The 20999-nt window shown below is 42.4% G+C and overlaps 1 protein-coding gene across 3 annotated transcripts in view; it reads left to right on the top strand.

The window, feature by feature from the left end:
* The first annotated feature begins 1416 nt into the window (after window positions 1-1416).
* Window positions 1417-20999, top strand: part of DVL1 (dishevelled segment polarity protein 1) — a 180409-nt gene continuing 160826 nt past the window's right edge. For 2 of the 3 annotated variants that reach the window (XM_030222263.1, XM_030222262.1), the window contains exon 1: window positions 1499-1948. In XM_030222263.1, coding sequence (XP_030078123.1) covers window positions 1779-1948 — 170 coding nt within the window. In that variant the 5' untranslated portion in view covers window positions 1499-1778. Of the gene's footprint in view, window positions 1949-20999 lie in introns of all 3 variants that reach the window. The other variant, XM_030222264.1, reaches the window with a different exon arrangement.

The following is a 20999-nucleotide window of genomic DNA, read 5'->3' as shown; positions in this document are numbered from 1 at the left end:
TGTTTGAATGAAGCTCTTCTCTGAGTTTCCTTGGCTCTTTTAAATATTGTTTTATGTAAACCATTTTGACTATGTTTTAACTAAAGGCGGTATATCAAGTTCTGGAATAAACATAATCATTAGGCAGACTAGATGGATGCTTGGGGGGCCAGACTTGGAGTATTGTGGCCCGTAAGGTGTAAAATTTAAGAGCCCCCCTGGATTAAATAGGAAGTATCTTTTAAGTTCCATAGCTTTCTATGCTAGTGAAGTGTGAGGCCCCTTGAAATGTGAGGCCCAAAGCTGCAGCTTACCTAGTGCTCTAGCCTATATATAAATCCAGCCTTGCCTAGAGTGGCAGCTTCTGGGGGGCATCAAAGAAGAGGTGCAGTCAAAGCAAAACAATAGGGGGGTCTTTTAGAAAGGTGCTCTAGTATTTTTAGCGTGCGCTAAACACTAGAGATGCCAATAGGAATATATGGGTGTCTCTAATGTTTAGTGCATGCTTATTTTTTGTGTGCGCTAAAAACACTAGTGTGCCTTTGTAAAAGAAGCCCTCAAAGAATCAACATTGAAAGTGGACATTTTTCAAACTGCCCTCCATTGGTTGTAATTCTATAAAGTGGGTGCAAACTTTTATGCACTGATTAGAATAATAGCACATGTGTGTGTAAATGTCAAATTTCCTCCTAAGTGCTATTTGTAAATATCTGCATCTCTTACATAGGGGTCCTTTTACTAAGATGTACTAATGGATTTAGTGCATGCTAAATGATCTAAATGATAAAACACCCATTATGTTCCTCTGGGCATCTTATCATTTAGCTCATGCTAATAGTTAGCGTGCACTAAATTAGTTAGCGCATTTTAGTAAAAGGACCCCTTTGTGCATATTTTACAGGTTCTAAAACACTTAAGCAAAGCCTGGGCAGGATTCATATTTGTGTAAGTTATAGAATACAGCTGCACAAGTGTTGTGCCTAAATTTCGTGTTAACAAGTGATAAACATTAATATTGTATAAAGGAAAACAGACACTTTTCTTTATGCAATAGGTGTGACATATTTAGGTGCAATGTTACAGAATTGCCTTTATTATGTCCAAGAAACAAATGTTAATATTCAAAAGTATGATTTTTACAGGGCTGTTGTAGGAGGGATGGTATTGGGTGATCATGACTATTGAGTTAAGGCTAAGTGGCCCCAAGGCTGAAAGTTATCCTTTCCCCAGCCCTGATCTCTTGCAGATTTCCCTATCAAACATGCTCAGGGGTGCGTGTGCTGTGTTTAACCTAGAAACCAATCAAATTGCAACATGTACACGTACCTACCTAAGCATATTTCAGCTAAGTAAAATTAAGTCTCAGGAATGCATTTACCTAAGAAAGAAAATCAATAAACTAGATGTTAAACCCATTAAAATGGATTTCGCCCTCCCTGACATCAGCAGCGTGGCGGTGCACAGTGGGCATTAGCCAGCCTGGCCAATTCCACTGCCGCACAGTGCCAGCCTCCTCCCTCCGCTTGGCAAGTCTCAGTCAGTCCCTGTATTTCTGCTATGGAGCAGCTAGAGAGCAGTGGAGGAAAAGCTGCCTGAGCTCAGCCGCGATCTCAAGCCCAGCTCCTTCCTGTTTTCTGGGCACTGCAGCCCGCGAAGCCCTATGGAGTGAGTGGCACCCACAGAAAGCTCAGAGCTCCGGCACTTGTTTCCCTTCCTGCTATTTGGTTTTCCTTCCGAGATCGTTAGTTGGTTTTCTTTGTTTGTATTTCTTTCCTCCCCACCCCCTCCTCCCCTCTCCCATGGCGGAGACGAAAATTATTTACCACATAGATGAAGAAGAAACCCCGTATCTGGTGAAACTGCCCGTCTCGCCCGAGAAAGTCACGTTAGCCGATTTCAAGAATGTCCTCAGCAACCGGCCTGTGCACAATTACAAATTCTTCTTCAAGTCCATGGACCAGGATTTCGGGTGAGCATTTTCTCAATCCTTCGCCGAGCTGGGAGGTGTTATGTGTTGTGAAGGGAGTCGGAGCTCCCGTCCGGCAGCAGGAGGACACCTGTTTTTTTTTTTTTTTTTTTAACTGACAAAAGGGGGGGGGAGGGGGAGGCATTAAAAAAAAAAAACACCGAGAAAGAGCCCGAAACAGGTCTCAGTCCGCCCGGTGTATGTTTGCTGACAAAACCTGACTAACGTTTTGCAGCGTCCACCGTATGTTGTGTTGTGAAAATAAAATATACCTCTTCCCCTCCCCCCCCCCCCTCCGGAGGAAATAAGAAGGTTTTTGAAGTGAAAGAATGATAATAATAAGCTAATGGTGCAGGTCCCGCCTGGAGCGCGAGCGGCTTCGTTGCCCTTCCGCGCCCGCGGCCTCCTGTCAGCTGTCACCGGGCCCTATGTGCTGGGAAGGCCCGGGCGGCCTCGGCTCGTTCTCCAGAGGTGCCCGGGGTCACTTTTTCATCGTGCTTCCTAGGGAGGGCCAGTGCCAGGCTCTCGTCAGCGCTGGAGAGCGGGGTGGGGAAAGGGCCTCTGTTGCAGCCTATTCGGGCAGGTCTTTGGCCCGGGTTCTTATGTCAGTGTCTTTTGTTTCTTGCTCTTTTCCGGAGGATTTTCGCCATCTCTCGGGGGGGGGGGGGGGGGGGGGGGGATGTGAGGTACTGACAGGAGTCCCTCTTCCTTTATTCCCTTCTTGCAGTGACAGACAGTCTCGGGGTTGTCTGGCCTCTTGGAGGCGCCCGGGCTCGGCGGGGGACTTGGAAGGGTTAAGGGCATGTTCCTGGTTATGGGTTGAAGAAGGGCTGTTGCCGGGTTTTATTTTAGGCCCCGCCAGCAGCGGCGGCGGCGGGAGATAAACATGGCGGGCAGGGCTGAGTTGCCCGCGGTTGCTGCGTTAGTGACAGTCCCTGTCTAGAGAAATGTCAGGCTCCTGCTGCACGGAAACGCAGCGCATAGCTGAAACGGGGCCTCTGCAGCTTAGAGAAGCCAGACATGTTGACCTGCTACCTGCACCTGTCAGCTCTAGCCCAGAGAAGGCAGGCGTGGGGAGACGTGCAACCTGCACCGCTGGCCTCTGTAGCCCAGAGAAGCCAGGCCTGGGGAATGGTGCAACCTGCACTTGTCCTCTGCAGCCTAGAGAGGCCAGGCCTGGGGAGACGTGCAACCTGCACCTGTCCTTTCCAGCCCAGAGAAGGCAGGCCTGGGGAGACCTGCACCTGTCCTTTCCAGCCCAGAGAAGGCAGGCCTGGGGAGACCTGCAACCTGCACCTGTCCTTTCCAGCCCAGAGAAACCAGGCCTGGGGAGTGGGGAAATGTGCAAGCTGCACCTGTCCTGTCCTGTGCTGTCCAGATAAGATAATCCTGGAAAGACATGCGTGCAGTCTACACTTGCACCCTAACTCTGCAGCCAGGAGAAGACAGACAAAGAGAAACATGTAACCTACACCTGCCCTCTGCAGCCCAGAGACACCAGGACTGGGGAAACATGCAACCTAGAGAAGATAAACAGGGGGAAACCTGTAATCTGCACCTGCCCTCTGCAGCCCAGAGAAGACAGGCATGGGGAAACACAGAACCTGCACCTGGGCCCTGCAACTCTTGGAAACATGCAAACTGAACCTGCATCTTCCTTCTGCAGTCCAGAGAAGATTGGTATGGGAAGACATGCAAACTGTAACCTGTACTTGCTCTCTCAGCCCAGGTAAAAATGCAGCATTTTCCTGCCCAGTCCACTGAAGCTAGGCCTGAGGAAACATGCATTGAAAATTGTATTTGATGTAATCTTGCAGCACTGATGCATACATATGTGGTAAAATATAACCACTGCATTTAGGTTGCTGCCTAGGCCCTGAGTGAATTCTTTCAAAAAGGCGGTAAATAAATCCTAATAAATAAATAATGGAGGAAATTTAATGTGTTGCTCCTTGATATCCTTTAGGAGTGGGTGAACAACTCAGGTACAAGTGGATTTTATAGCTAAAGAATACAACCTAAGGTGTTAACTGTGAAGGGGCACCACACATATTCACAGCTGTCACTCAGCAAAAACCTTTCCATGATGCTTTTGTAACTCTCCAGCAGGTGCTTGCCTGTAAGCCTTTGCATATCCTTAGGTGTAGGGCTAGGAATGGAAACCTAGAGCTAAACCATCATATGGAGAGAAAAGCACAATCAGAACAGGTCATGTGTGTGACAGTTAGGCCAAGAGTCCTGTAAATTTACTAATGTAGGCCATGGATGCTGTAATTAATCAAGGAAAAAAGTAGGAATCTAGCTGTTATGCTGTGCTGATTAGTGCTAGACACAGTTTTGAGGGCAACTTCTCCATGTGGGTTACTTTTGCGCATACCGTAACAAGAATGACCCTCATTCCTAAGGCAGGGCATGTGGAGTTATGATCTCAGTTTCTCAAATTTACTGTGCTGTGAGAAATGTGCACTGTTGCAGAAGCTTATGTCTCACTGGGGCTGGGATTTACTCATCATCAGTCCATCTACATTCTTCTCCCTCTCTCTGATATGTGAAAAAATGAGCGCATGAAAGTGTGATTTTATGGTTAACACCAGTGTAATAGCTGTTAATAATTTTATAGCACTGGGTGCAAAACTGAGGTGAAAGTAGTTTATAATGGTTCTTATTTTACAAAGCCTTATTTGTATTTGATACTTGCATAAAAATGCACTTAAATATTTAAACATCTAAGTCCCCATTTTATAAACTAGGAATATACATGTATCAAACCCAAGTGCATGCAAATGGAAGGAGGTGTGGTCTGGGTGTGTTTTGGGCAGGGCAAGGGTGTGACAAGTCATGAACTGTTTATTCCCCATTTCAGAAGGGGAGTGGGGACTGAACGTCTTGTGTTCTAAAAGATCAACATCTGGAGTTATCACTTGCTACCAAGCACATTTAGGATTTGGTAAATAGCTTCTTTTGAGCAACACCTGGAAGGATTAGGAAGGGGTTGCCCCCTAAATCCCCCACTGACTTTTGCCTCCCCGTGCCAGACTGCCAAGGGGAACCAGTCACTGTGATAATAACTGCTTTATGTTTCTGAGGTTGCAAAGATAACTTGCACATAACTGATTATGTTACCATTTTACAACATAACCATTTATGTGCCAATCTGGAACCTGTCAATATTAAATACATTTATTTTCCTAAAATGGATGTTTATGCTGCACGTACCTTGTATTTCAGAAGAGGCTCTATATCAGTAGATTCTGTTCTAAAATACTGGTGGAATTTGAGATGCATTGTCCTGCACATCTCAGTTCCTACTATTATGAACTGTCTAAAATGAGACTGCTGATGTCTATGTATTACGTTCTGTTAGCATTGAAAGAGCCTGTCAGAAGAAAGTCCATGGTGCTGGTGAAGATACATTTTTTGTTAGTTTGAAGCAAAGAATCCATGTGAGGATAATCATCAATATCTGATTTTTTTTTAGCTGATTGTATTGAACAGTAGCATAGACATGCTCCTTCGATAGTGAATTGGATGACACTTTTGCCACTTAACACTGTAATTAGGTAATAAACATAAGGTTTCCTTCTCTTTGAATACCTCCAAGCAGCTCCACTGTTGGAAATGGGCTGCTGGGTCTCATGCCTCAGAACTTAGAAAGCTGCGGACTATCCACAAGTTTTTTGACTTAGCAATATTCCATTTTAGTTCAATCTTTAATTCTTACTCAATTAGATTACTGCAACTCTATTTATATTGGTTGTTCCAAATTCTTGAAGGTAAAACTGCAAAGACCAGAATGCAGAATGCTGCGATAAGAGTGATTTTTATGGTGAATAAATACGAACCTGTTTCTCCTTTTTTACTACAATTACTTTGGCTGCCGGTGGATGCTAGAGTGCAGTTTAAAATTTTAGTGATAACTTTCAAGGCTTTTCATGGTGATAGTCCAGGTTATTTGATTGATCACTTTATCCCCCTGTTTCCTACGCTGCACGGCAATTCTGACACAGCCCATTCAAAGTGAATGGGCAATGTGGGCATTAGCGCATGGCAGCCACTAGCGCAGCTTAGTAAACTGGGGGGGGGGGGGGGTGTTTTTTTGAATAGAGGCTATTCTAGGTCTACCAGAAGTCTCTGGGCTTTCCTATTGTTTTTAAGGTAAAAGCGTTACGACCTTTTAAGTCCTCCTTGACTTATCAAGCAGCTTCTAGTTGGAAACCTTTTTCTCTTAGGCAGACAGCAGATTATCATCAATTTAGAAAGCTGCTAAAAACTTTTTTGTATTGGAAGTATTTGCTATATCTTAATTGATTTTTATTTGATTGTTGAGATTGTGATTATATGTCCATATTATTTATCTGTGAAGAATGCTTCATTTCTTGATTGTTATCCGCTCTGAACTAGTTGGTAGTGGCAGATAAAAAACCTCAGTGTGATGTAGTGCATTTATGGTTTTAAATTGCTGCATTACTTTGAAAAGTGTTATCATGATACCTGTAGAGGGACATTAAAAAAAACACAAAACATGTAAGTAAAAAAAAAATTGTCCTGTTCAAAATGTCTAAAATATCCATATCACAGCCTTAATGAAACAGGAAAAACGTCATTTCCTGTTTGATTATGGCCGTGAGATGGATGATTTTACACTGAAAATGTCCAAAATGTATAGCCATATTCCAAAGTGAAACGTCCAACTTTTGAACAACAAAAAAACCAGGGACATGCAGGGCTGCCGAGGGGAGGGGGGCAGGGGGGGGGGGACAAAATTCCCCAGGCCCAGGCCTCCAAGGGGGGCCCGGCGCTGCTGTGCTTCTTTCACATGGAGTGAGGTCGAGGTGAGGCGCTATGATTTGAATTCATGGGGGGGGGGGGCGTCCCACTGGTGGACGGAGGGGGGTGGCGATGAAGACGACCTCGGGAGGGGGCGGCGGCAGCGAGGCCCCGGGGGCGGCCTTGTCCCGGGCCTGGCCCAGTCTCTAGGCAGCCCTGTGGACTTGAACTTCTATCTGGCATTGCTTTCACAAATATGTCCACACAGATGTCTCTTCAGAACAGAGGAGTAGCCTAGTGGTTAGTGCTGTGGACTGTAAACCAAGGGACATAGGTTCAAACCCCACTAGAACTCTTTTTGTAAATGTGATCCCTTCAGGACCTGAAAAATACCTGCCTGAATGTATACTACATCAATAGTGTTCAGGCTTGCAGGTGTCTTATATATTTAGGTACAATAGGTATATTTCTATTTCTGGAAGGCTCAGAATTCTTAAAAAAAAAAAAAGAATAGTTGAAGTGGGATTGAACCCTAGTCCCTTGGTTCGCAGTCCACTGCACCATCTATTAGGCTACTCCGCTGACCTACTTGCTGCTTTGTTCAGAATGGCCATAATACCTGCAGCTGACATAGAGCCTAGTTTTTCCTTTTCAGTTTCACATTTCGGGGGAGGAGTGGCACAGGTTTAATGATGGGAAACACCTATCTGGTTCATTATCTGGGCTGAAGCCAGTGGGCGGAGCTTGCCGCCATATTGGTTTGTCCAAAACAATAGCAAAAGCTATTGAAAACAATAGCAAACGTGAGGTTTATATTGTTTTATTAAACCTCTTAGGTTCTGCATTCTCTCTATTAGGAGGGGATCAGGGGAGGGGGATGTATGGGGAGCTGGGGGAGGGTATGGGATGTTTTTGAGGGGTCTGTGAATTGGGAGAGGATTAATGTTTTTGTCAGCACTCCAGAGTGACAAAAGGTAAATGAAGGATGCTGCAGTATCCTCTGTATTTTCCCAGATCCTCTTAGTAAACTTTTAAAAGTAAACTTGACCCATGGATTGCAAGTTTTAATGAAAGAGCTCAGGCTCTATACACCAATTCTTTCTTGTCATAGATTCTGTGACTGGTTGCAGGGGCCCTGGCTATTGTGGGGTGGGTCCTTCAGTGATCACCCCACCCCTGAAGGGTGGCCTAGCATTTGAGTACCGGCACCTTTTTTGCTAGATAAAAATGCACTGTGTAAACCGCTTTATTTGTAACTGCAGAAAGGTAGTATATCAAATCTCATCCCGTTCCCTCATCCCCATCCCCCTACTGAGGTTTTACCACAGTCTGCTCCTAGAAGCAGAAATCAATAGAAAATGAATAAATAATCACATTTTAAAAGCAAAGTTTTCTTATTACTGTGGATGATCTGGCATAATGACAAAATATACTATAGACTACAAAAAGACAGAATTAAGATTAGGAGAGATTTAGATTCAAGGAATTAAAATGCAACACCCTGTAAATGTTGGGTGGTGGTAAAAGCCTGCAACTAGAACCTAGCCTTATGAGTGAGGAAAGATAATAAGTGCCAGAGATACTGGCCTGTGAAATTCAGAGATGAGTTTTGGGGTATAATCATCTTTCATGCTTCCTCAGTGCTGCATGGGTGATTACTTTCTTCTTCCAGTAACTTGACACATGCAGGCAGATAAAATGAGAGGTTAATTGTGTTGCCCCGGAAAAAAAAACACACTTTAGAATAATTTTTACACCTGTCATTAAAGAAGAAAACAAAGGCTCTATAGAACTTATCTCCCCCCCTATCATGTATCTCACAGCAGCATGAGAAGGAATCAACTACAGTAAATGAAATTAGCACTGACAGTCTTACTTTCCAGATACCTGTGAATTTATTTTAGAAAAGGAGAGAAAATGGTGTGAAAAATTACACACAGACACCTGGGAAACTATACATTTTCTTAGATTTTTGGATCAGTGCTGATACCTGACTTGAAAAACAAGAATTCTGTTCTGATGCAGTGGAAGTATTCTTGTGCAGGCTCAGCCTTGAAAAAACATTGTTTTTTTCGCCATGGGGCCAAGAGCTTCTGGTTACTGAGTGATCGCAGCCTCTATTTGCTGTATGAAACTTTCAAAAACTTCAAAAGACAGACATTTGGCAATCTTGTCGTGCTTTAATTGTATGCTCTATGAATTAACAGCAGCAGTTTTTTTTATTGTGTATATGATTTGCATCACTGACAGGTTCTGTTACAAATTTAAGGGCGAATATCTTTGTGTGGGTGTGTTTGTGTACATTTTTGGATATATAACGTTCAGAGATAGTCCTTAAAACTGGTCTTCGTTTATGAGGCGTATTTTCAAAGCACATAAACTTACAATGTTACATAGAAACCTATGGAACTTTGAAAGTCTAAGTGCTTTGAAAATTAACCCCTGTCAGGCTCATTTTCAAAAGAGAAAAACGTCCAAAAAGTGACATAAGTCTGCATTTGGATGTTTTTCTCAGAAAAACGTCCAAATCAGTATTTTTGAAACCTCTTTTTAGTCGTTTTTCTCTGAAGTCCGTCAGAAGTACATCCAAATCTCAATGGGGCGTTTCAGTAACATGTTATGGGCGGAACTTGGGCATTCCTAAGACTTAGACATTTTTCAGCCATAGTGGAACGAAACAAAAACGTCCAGGATCACCACTATCACCGATCCTTTTCAACCTCATGATGACCCCACTAGCCAAGTCCCTATCCATTCAAGGCCTTAACTCATTCATATATGCTGATGACATCACAATATATATTCCCTACAAACACGAACTGGCAGAAATCACCAATGAAATCAAGCTCAGTTTAAACATTGTGGACTCATGGGCAAATGCATTCCAATTAAAACTGAACACAGAAAAAACACATTGCCTCATCATCTCATCCCAATACAACACATATAAACCCACAAGCATAAACACCCCAGGTTATACCCTTCCTATCGCAGACAGCCTGAAAATTCTCAGAGTAACAATCGACCGGAACCTCTCACTAGAGAATCAAGCGAAATCTACCATAAAGAAAATGTTCCACTTATGTGGAAACTCAAACGTGTGAAACCATTCTTCCCGAGGGAAACATTCAGAAACTTGATACAATCAATGGTACTAAACCATGCAGACTACTGCAATGAAATCTATGCGGGTTGCAAAGAATAAATTATAAAGAAACTTCAGACCGCTCAAAATACAGCAGCCAGGCTTATATTTGGGAAAACGTGTTTTGAAAGCGCCAAACCCCTCCAAGAAAAATTGCATTGGCTCCCAATCAAAGAACGTATTACTTTCAAAATATGCACCCTGGTTCATAAAATTATCTATGGCAATGCCCCAGCCTACATGGCAGACCTCATAGACCTACCAACCAGAAACACAACAGGATCAGCACAAACATACCTAAATCTTGACTACTGTTAATATATGGCCTAGCTTTAAGGCTACCACTGGAATATTGCTGGCCAGAGCTATGCAGCCTAAAAACAACTGAAAAAGTACTGACCAGGCCAAACAACAAGTAAATGATGTAATATTTGAAGAATCTGCAAAAAGCAGGTCTGAACAATGAGTTCTGCCACAAATTGGTACAATTTTTAATTCAAATATAGCACCTGTAATGAAAGATCAGATGAATAAAATGGAGCTTATTAGTTTTGGTATACAATGATACAGAGGTAATACAGAGTTCATGAGAAAGGTATGAAAAGTATTGCAGCCGGAAGATGTGAAACTGTTATCTCAACGCTTCCCAAAACATGTTGATAATTAGCAGTAGCTGAGAACGGAAGGAGGTGGGCACATCAGATCGCAGATCGCATGGGAAAGTATGATCTCAGGAAGTGGAGACATATAAGGAGCTAGGTTCCTCACCATTCACTTCTATGGAGAGGATAGAGTATAAAAGGTGTGAGATTTTGACTTAGTTTGAGAGTCTCTTCTCCAAGGCTTCAGTCAGACGGCGAAGCCCTGTGCGGTTGAAACCAGAATCTGATGTCTGTATTTGTACCAATTTGAAGACTTGTCTTTGGGTAAGAAATAAAATGTATCTATTTATCTAAACCTATCTCTGTCTCTATTTTTATAGATTCTGTCTTCTCTTTACCTAACATTTAGCCTACAAGGTAGATCATATACAAGTGACACTCAGTCTTTGCAGAAACTTAGACAGATGTTTAATAAGATTTATGTGGGAACATAAATGGTCCAGAATATACCTAGATCTAAAAAAACAGAAAGCAGTAGTTATGGGAATTAGTTTTCAATTACGGCTCCTAATGCCACCCCAGAACAGACCCCCTTATGATTGGGTGACAATGGAGGTTAGAGAAACTATACAGAACCTGATATATGAAATAGGTACTATTAGTCCCCCGTGTGAAGGAGTCAGATAGAGGTCTAGCAGAGGGGAAATAAAAAACAGTGGTGACCAGCCGTACGCTGACCGTTCACTCTATCCTTCTTTATCTTCCTTTGACCGCAAGAGGGGATACTTATTTTGTGCGTTCAAATGTTCTCTGTTATCTTTTTATCACTTTTTTCTCTTTTTCTCTTATCTTTCCTTCCCCAATCTCCCTGCTGTTATTCCTTCATTTTTCCCCTATCACGGACACTGCCCACTTCAGGGGTATTGGGCACCAATGTTCTGTCCGTCCTCACCCCTACTTTAAATACTCTTCTATTCTTCTGTCTTTTTACTTTCTTCTCTGAATGTCTTCATTCCCTGCGCTGACCTAACACACCTGTTTCTCTGCCCTTGACTAGGCTGATCTCTATTTGTGGTCAAACCTTCGTTTCTGTCTTTCAATATTCTGTTCTGTTCTTTCTCACCCTCTTTTCTTTCTCCTATCCTGTCCATCTCTTTGATTTGCGTGATGTGCGCAAGACTGTGCTTGTTGTGTGAATGATGCATAACACCGAATCCAGGCGACTGCGATTTGGGGTTTGCTGTAAGTTTATTTCAATGTTCAAAATCTTTGGATTGGCCTTATGCTAGCATTCTCGCTTAACAATCCTCAGAGATTGCGCATTTTTCTGTTTCCCATTCCCACCCTGTGTTCTGTCTTAATCCCTCCGTATCAAATCCTTGTCCTCACTATGCATTCTGTTTTTTCCCCCTTTTCCTGTTCTCCTCCATCCTAACTTCTTCTGCCTACCTCTTCCTATTAGTCTTTTCTCTTCTGTATGTTCCCGTCTCGGGGGAATTTTCTTTACTCTGGGAGAACAGCACGCTTTCAGATTGCTCTCCTCTAAAATCCTTCTGGTTTCTCTGCTCCTAGTACTGACAGCCCCCACCTTTCCACATCTGCTATTGCCTTCACTCTGTGTGTGCGACACATACTTTTGATCTTGTGCTGAAACAGTTATCCACGAGATTTTTTAATGTCTCGGGACTGTCCCTTTTACTCTATTCCTCCTCATTCTTTCGGTTGGACTTTCTACAACTTTCTTTCCTTTTCAGCTGAAAACAGTGTTCAGCTTGGCTGCTTACCGTCGTCCAACTGCTGTTTTCCCCTCATCTCTCTACAGATATATAGTTTCTATCTTATGCTCCAGTGCTATCTTTTCAGTTGTTATGAATAACTGCGTAGTATCTCTTATTCCGTCCTTTTTTCCTTTTACATCTTTGTGTGTGTCTCTGCACTCCGTCTGATTTGGAACTATACTGTTCCGTCTCTGCTTTTCTTGGTTCTTATCTCTGTATGCCGCTGTCATACAAGGCACCGGCTTCCACCTGTCAAAATCTGGCTTGGCTTTTTCACTTTGAAGCGCATTTCCTGTCTTTTATTATCTACTGCGTAGTTCACCTGATTGCTCTTTTTCACAACTGCTTAGTTCTGTGCTTTCACCCCCCCCCCCCATAGCCGTTCTTTTTCCCTTAAGTCCAATCTGAATCCCCTCCTTTACAACATTTTGGTCTTGTCCCCCTTTTCGGCCACAATAATCCTCCCTGCCCTTCTCTCTGATGCTCTACCGACTGTTCGTGGTCCGTGTAAAATTTATAAGGGTGTGGCCCGCATGATACCAATTGGGGTAACTTAACACCTTACATACACCTTTTTGGCTTCCTGTGCAAACTAGAAATCATTTTTTTTGATTCCCTATAAAACTATCCCTTTTCCTTCTCAGTCCCATGTGGTGTGAGTCTTGATTATATACTCCCTTAAATACAAATCAACGTATGCATCCAGCTTTTCCTATTTGAGCGCACAACTATGGAACGCTCTGCCAAAAATAGTAAAAACAATGTACAACCACCTCAATTTCCGGAAAGAACTAAAAACAAACTTCTTCGGGAAGGCATATCCCACCGATCCAACATAAAAGACTGACTACCTGCAACAAAACAAAACTAAAGATCGTATTGGACACACCCAATTTCCCCCTTCCTCCCTATGCTCCCCATTATATCAACCATATATGAACCCTATTCTAACGCAATAACACCTTGTATTTGTTCATACCGGAATTGGTGAACGCCATTACGATACTCTGTTAGCCACGTTGAGCCTGCAAATAGGTGTGAAAATGTGGGATACAAATGTAACAAATAAATAAGGAATAGCTGCAGTGGCAATTGAACCCAGTACCCCAGGATCAAAGTCCACTGCACTAACTTCTAGGCTACTCCTCCACTCCACACAAAAAGGTGCCCTTACTCCCCCAGTGGTCACTAACCCCCTTCCACCCCCCCAAAAAATGTGATTAAAATATTTATTTCTAGCCTTTAATGTTATACTCAGGTCCATTAGAATAGCATGCAGGTCCCTTGAGTAGTCTAATAGTGGTGCAGTGCACTGCAGACAGGTGAACCCAGGCTTCTACCTCCCCCTACCTGTTACACTTGTGGAGGAAATTTTGAGTCCTACAAAACCCACCAGAAACCCACTGTACCCACATATTGGTGCTCTCTTCACCTGTAAGGGCTATGGTAGCGGTGTACAGTTGGGGTAGTAGGTTTTGGGGGGCTCAGCAGACAAGGTAAGGGAGCAATGGTGAGATGTGTACCTGGGTGCATTTTATAAAGTCCACTGCAGTGCCCCCAAGGATGCCCTATTGCTTTCTTGGGATGACACTTTTCCACTATTCTACCTGATGCCAAGCTTTCTATTTTTTTTATAACATCTGAGCCTTATGTCTATTGTTTATAAGTAGATTTGGACTTTGAATTCAGATCTGTAGATAAAAAGGAGGTCTCATTACATATACCTAAATACCAGAGTGCTATTTTTCCATACTTCATAGCAAGAGTGTACATTCCCTAATTACCTGTCCCAATGCAACTGAAGCTTTTACCTCCTCAGTGCATGTAAATGGTTTTATCCCTGTGTGGATTCTCTGATACCCTGTGAGGCTTTATTTTCAACCAAAGCTTTTACCACACTCAGAACTTGTAAATGGTTTTACTCCTGTGTGTATTCTCTGGTGCATTGTGACGTTTACCTTCTGACCAAAGCTTTTACCATACTCTATACATGCAAATGGTTTCTCTCCTGTGTGGGCTGTGTGATGCACTTTGAGATTTACATTACAACCAAAGCTTTTACCACACTTAGAACATGTGAATGGTTCCACTCTAGTGTGGATTTTCTTGTGTATTTTGTGCGTTTTGCATTTGAACATTTTTTGTTTGGAAATGGACCAAAAAATAAAACGTCCAAGTCACAAAACGTTTTTCCAAACAGCATTTTCAAAAGGAAAAGATAGACTTTTTTTTCTTTTTTTTGTAGAAAATGACCTTCCTTCCTGTTTTGATTTTGGACATTTTACAAAAACGTACAAATTCAGACTTAGAAGTCATATCCAAAAATGCCCCTTGTGCACTTGATTTGCCCAAGGTCCCAAGGAGCTGCAGAGGAAATAGAACCTATGTTGCCAAGATCAAAGCCCGCTGCACAAACCATTAAGCCACTCCTCTGTTTTGGACGTTTTTTGTTTGAAAATGGACCAAAAAATAAATCATCCAAATCACAAAACATTTTTCCAAACAGTGTTTTCAAAAGGGAAAGATAGATGGTTTTTGTTGTTGAAAGTGACCTACTTTTCTGTTCTGAATTTGGACATTTTTTGTAAAACTTAGACGTCATATCTCCACGTCTCTTGTAAAGTTGTAAAATGAAGTATTGATATTTGTATTTTCCTTCCCTTCCCATAAGTGATTTGTATAATATGCATTTTTCTTTTGTAGATTTTTTGATACTTGATTAGTCCTTGGGCAGATCCAGTTGCTGTCAGCAATTGGCGGTAACTTAACTTCTTGCTGGAACTGGCTTGTGGCGGGTTCATGTGTATGGTGACTGGTTTATTTAAGAAAGCATTTCATATTTATTTTCTGTGGAAAGGAGTCTAGGCCTTGGTGACTGGAGAGGAGATTAATTTTCAGTACTTACAAATGAGTGCTATGGCAAATTGTGATACAGAGGAAGATTTGGAGCCTTTCTCATTCTAAGCAGAGCAAATTGGTTTTGTACAATACCTTTTTTTGAAGCTTATGATTAAAGATGAAATTTAATGTGGACAAATGCAAAGTGATGCACATAGGGAAGAATAATCCAAATCATAGTTACCTGATTTTAGGGTCCACCTTAGGAACACTCAAGAAAAAGATCCAGGTGTCATTGTAGATAATACACTGAAATCTTATTTCCAGTGTGCGATGGTGGCCAAAAAAAGCAAACAGGATGCTAGGAGTTATTAGGAAAGGGATGCAAAATAAGACCAAGAATATTATAATGCTTTTGCATTGCTCCATGGTGCGACCTCACCTTGAGTATTGCTTTCAATTCTGGTTGTTGGACCTCACCTTGAGTATTGCTTTCAATTCTGGTTGTTGTATCTCAGAAAGATACAGCGGAATTAGAAAAGGTTCAAAGAAGAGTGACCAAAATCATAAAGAGGATGGAACTCCTCCGATATGAGGAAATGCTAAAGAGGTTAGGGCTCTTTAGCTTGGAAAAGAGACAACTGAGGGGGGATATGATTTGAGGTCTGTAAAATCTTGAGTGGTTTAGGACGGGTAGAAGTAAATCGATTTTTCACTCTTTCAAAAAAATACAAAGACCAGGGGACACTCAAATAGGAGGAAATATTTTTTCACGCAAAGAATAGTTAAGCTCTGGAACTCACTACCAGAAGATATGGTAACAGTGGTTAGCGTATCTTGGCTTAATAAAGGTTTGGACAAGTTGCTGGAGGAGAAGTCCATAGTCTTTTATTGAGATGGACATGGAGGATGCCACTGCTTGCAAAATGATTGGTAGCATGAAATGTTATTGGGTTTCTGCCAGGTGCATGTGACAGGATTGGCCCCTGTTGGAGGCAGGATGCTAGGCTAGATGGTCCATTGGTCTGACCCAGGATGTTCTTTTGTTGAGTAAAATGTATCATAACACTTGTACAGGTGAAACTATAGCTGGACTCTTCTAAAACAACCAATTTCCTTTCACCCTTGGAGGCAAAAAGTAGGTGTTGAGATGGTCGATGAATTTGTGGAATTGTGTTTATGCTCCATTAATATTTGGATGTCGGCAAATCGTTATTGTTTTAAGACTCAGATTTTGGTTTTGGAAAGTACATGGTCAGTTATTGCTCCAGAGAGCCTATCAGGCTTATTTTCAAAAGGGAAGGACGCCCATCTTCTGACACAAATCGGGAGATGGGCATCCTTCTCCCAAGGTCGCCCAAATCGGCATAATCGAAAGCCGATTTTTTTGCGTCCTCAACTGCTTTCTGTCGTTGGGATGACCAAAGTTCACGGGGGCGTGTCGGCAGTGTACTGAAGGCAGGATGGGGGCGTGGATAAGAGATGGGCGTCCTCGGCTGATAATGGAAAAAAGAAGGGCGTCCCTCACAAGCATTTGGTCGACTTTTCTTGGTCCCTTTTTTTTTCCACAACCAAGCCTCGAAAAAGTGCCTGAACTGACCAGATGACCATGAGGGAATCGGGGATGACCTCCCCTTACTCCTCCAGTGGTCACCAACCCCCTCCTACCCTAAAAAAAAATTAAAAAAACATTTTTTCCAGCCTCTATACCAGCCTCAAATGTCATACCCAGCTCCATCACAGCAGTATGCAGGTCCCTGGAGCAGTTTTTAGTGGATGCAGTGCACTTCAGGCAGGCGGACCCAGGCCCCCCCCCACCTGTTACACTTGTGGTGGTAAATGTGAGCCCTCCAAAACCCACCCAAAACCCACTGTACCCACATGCAGGTGCCCCCCTTCATCCCTAAGGGCTATGGTAGTGGAGTACACTTGTGGGGAGTGGGTTTTAGGGGGGTTTGGGGTGCTCAGCACCTAAGGTAAGGGAGCTATGCACCTGGGAGCTTTTCTGAAGTCCACTGCACTACGAATGCTGGCTCCTCCCACGGCCAAAGGGTTTGGATTTGGTCGTTTTTGAGATGGGCGTCCTCGGTTTCCATTATCGCCAAAAATCGTGGACGACCATCTCTAAGGTCGACCATCTCAACATTTAGGTTGACCATCTCTAAGATCGACCTAAATGTTGAGATTTGGGCGTCCCCGACCGTATTATTGAAACGAAAGATGGACGTCCATCTTGTTTCGATAATACGGTTTTCCCCGCCCCTTCGCTGGAACACCCTTAGAGTGGCCGCCCTTAGAGATGGCCGTCCCCGTTCGATTATGCCCCTCTTTGTCATTCAGTGGAGGAAGTACATTGATCCTAAAGCAGTTGCATTATCTAGGAGTTCTATTAGGTTCCTCACTTTTTAAAGGATCATACCCGCTATGAATAGTCAAGACTGTTTTCTACAAATTGAAACTCGGTGTTTACGGGATTATCTGGATTTTGATAATTTTTTAATAGTAATGCAGAGCCTAGTTCACATTTTAATTACTGTAATGCCCTTTTTTGGGTTCTCCATTGTACTGTTTTCAGGCAGTACAGGTTGCCCAAAATTCTGCAACTTGTTTGTCAATGGGTGTATCACTAACTGAGCATATTTCCCTTTCAAAGTTATCAAATTTCATTGGCTTCCTGTTCTGTGGTGGACATGTTTCAAAAGTCTTATCTTTGGTACATTGTGCATTGAAGGATAATTTGCCTCTGGCTTTTTCCTCAATCCTAAGAGTATACAGTCCACCAAGATAATTACAATAAATGGATAAGTTACTTTTCAAGATACCTATCTTCAAGCAAGTTGATGTGGGGGAATATAGGACTTCTATTTTTTATGTGGCAGGACCTACATTGCTTTAGCTGATGAACTCTGGAAGATAACTAATCCCTCTGTTTACTAAACCACGCTAGCGGCTACTAGTGCGCTATGAGAAGGGGAAGGACAAAAGGGGTTGGTTGGTGAATACTGTTGCTGGCTAGAGGGTGGGAAGGGCAGAAAGATGTGGTGGTGACTGGAGTGGAGGGGAGAGAAGAAAGTGGTTGTGGGCTGAAGAGGGGAGCCAGACAGGATTGTGAAGTGACAACATGGGAGCAGACGGGAGCTTGGGGGTGAGAGGACTACAGAGTAAAGAGAGTGAGGGACATAAAGAGGAGAGTGTGAGGTGAAGGAGTGGGAGGCAAAGAACAAGGGAGAGGCTGGGGGGTGAGAGGGATAAAGCTTGTTGGAATAGTATGCAAGGGAGGGACTTCAGGATGAAGGAGTGGAAGACAGAAAAAGGTAGAGGGGCAGGAGTGAAAGAGGGGAATTGGGGAGAGGGTGAAGGAGAAAAGCAAAGGGAGAGAGGGTATGGAAAGGAGAAAAATGGGGTGGGAGTGAGAGCAAAGGAAGAAAGGTGAGGGCAGGAAAAAGGGCTATGTGTGGTAAAGGGATGGGAGGCAGAGATCTAGAGATAAGGCAGGTTGGAAAATGGAGAATGAGGTAGGACCTAGCAGATAATATGGCATTTCTAGATGGTAGATCAATGAGATTGAGCATATATTCTGGAGTTTCACCATACATGATCTTGTGTGTAAGTGAACAGACTTTGAATGTGATACGGTCTGCTACGGGGAGCCAGTGTAGTTGAAACCGAAGAGGTTGAGCAGGTTCAAAGCGCGATTTCCCCAGTATGAGCCTTGCAGCCGTGTTTTGGACTGTCTGAAGCCTTTTCAGTATGTAATCCTGGCAGAAATTAAAAAAAATACATCTTTAAAGAACATACAAAGAAGCTTAAGAGCTCAAAAATTGATGAGTAAGTGTATGCACAAGGGCACTTAAACCAAATAAAAATGTGTTCAATACATACCCAGACTGGTGAGAAATCCAAGCATCACCAATCTCCATTGCTGTTCATGTGAGAACTTTTAATATTGTTTGTGTTTTGATTTTATCATTAACGTTAGTTTTTTAAAAATATGTGTTTACTTACAGTTTAAACAAGTTTACATGTTATCATTTTCCTAACATACATTTTGTTTTTGTAGTACTGTTATCCCTGATGCAGCTTTGTTTAGGGTGAAATGTGGCCATGTTGGGCATATGTTTTAACCTCTCAAGTGTGATGATCAAACCATTTTAAATTCTGATCTGCTCTTCTTCCACTGAGTATAAGCATGGGAAAGTATGTAATTTTATGAGGAAAAGTGCAGGTGTTTGAGGCACATATAGGTATATGTTCCGTTTATAAAATAGGTATAACATAATCACCAGATTCTATATAGTGCAACCAAAATTGCATGCACAAATCTGGTTGTATTCTGGATTTGCGTTCAGTTTACTTAACAAGCCAGTCGGTGCTGATAATTGCTACCTAACAAGCAATTATTGATACTAATTGGCATTAATTAGAATTTACACCCACAACTTGCTAGGCATATTCTGTAAATTGGTGTGTGTAATTTCCAATGCATGCTGTCAAAAAGGGGGCATGGCCATGGGCGTTGAATGGGCAGAGCATCGGTGTTCCAAAAATCTACGTGCATGGTTATAGACTGCACCTCTGCATCTAACTTAGGTGTTGGTATGTACACCAAATTTTACTTGATGTAAATGAATATGCCTAGAGTTAGGCGCAGGCATGGCTGCTAGGCATATTCTATAAACTGGCTAGGTGTATTCTATAAAGTGCGCCTAAATCTAAGCATGTTCATTTTTTTGATTTTTCTGGCACCATATATGGAATGTAGTCCAATGTGTCTTTATGACCTAATTGCCACCCTCTGCATGGAAAAAAACTCTTTAGTACAGAGGTCTTGAAACTGTGACCTGTGGGCTGGATGTGGCTCGCAGACCTCCCTTTTCCTGTCCATAACTGAAACCAGTCCACGGAGGAGGTTTTACCTTTTCATCTGCAGCAGTGGGAAAGGGAGCAAGGCTGGCAGGATTCCCAGACCTCACAAACCATACAAGATGGTAATGTGGCATGAAACCCAGCAAAGGCTGAGAAGAGAAACCCCTGCACACTACTCAGTAAACTCTGAGGGGGATCCCCATCACCAGCCCTGTCAGTGGTTTGAAGTGTTTGTAAACCCCTGCTTTAGTATATTTGGCCCTCAATGTCTGACCGTGCTACAGGGTTACAAAACCAGAAATCTAGGGCTTGGTGAGTCCATTGTGAGAGAGGTGATATAGCGTAATTTCAGTTTACTGAAGACTATTTATGGGACAAGCCTGGACTCCGCAAGTGTTACAGTTGGTCTTTTATCAGCATAAAACAATAAACACAAAATACATCAATCAAATACTTAACTGTAGTGGAACCCTTGCCCCACTCTTACTGGGGAGTTGGAAGAGACTGCATCATAAAGCTAAAAATAACAAAAAAAATTGCACTCATCATTTTCCTTTCTCTCTCCCCCCTCCCCTTGAGTCTACAGATAATGGATATATATATTTTTTCTCTGTATGGTTGGCTGCCTAATAACGTGCACAGCATAACACTATGACCCCAAGCCTCATTCCAATATGGGCAGCCCAAGTTTTAGTCAAGACAACAAAAAGTTACTGCACCTTTTATGATCATAAAATTCACTCCTTATTTTTCACCCAATGCCCATGGAAATGAAGGGAGACAAGAGGGAAGAAAGGCTTCTTAAGGAGAATAAATGTGTGCTACATTTTATGTACATTGATTTTGTTCTCAGTAATTAACATCACATATGAATTTTAATCATGTGTAGTTAGGGAGTTTTTGTTTCCAGAATTGACCCAATTTATTATAATAAATGTGTAGAAAGCTTTGCATTGTTTTCTTATTTTGTAAAATTCAACCTAAAATTTTTGGGTAGAAAATATTAACAAATAATATTTTAACTGTCAGTTAATGGTTTACGGTATGCTTGATACACT

The sequence above is a fragment of the Microcaecilia unicolor genome, chromosome 13, assembly GCF_901765095.1.
Source record: "Microcaecilia unicolor chromosome 13, aMicUni1.1, whole genome shotgun sequence".
Classification (NCBI taxonomy): Eukaryota; Metazoa; Chordata; class Amphibia; order Gymnophiona; family Siphonopidae; genus Microcaecilia; species Microcaecilia unicolor.
Note: the sequence above shows the minus strand (reverse complement) of the source record. Positions and strands in the feature narration are given on the sequence as shown.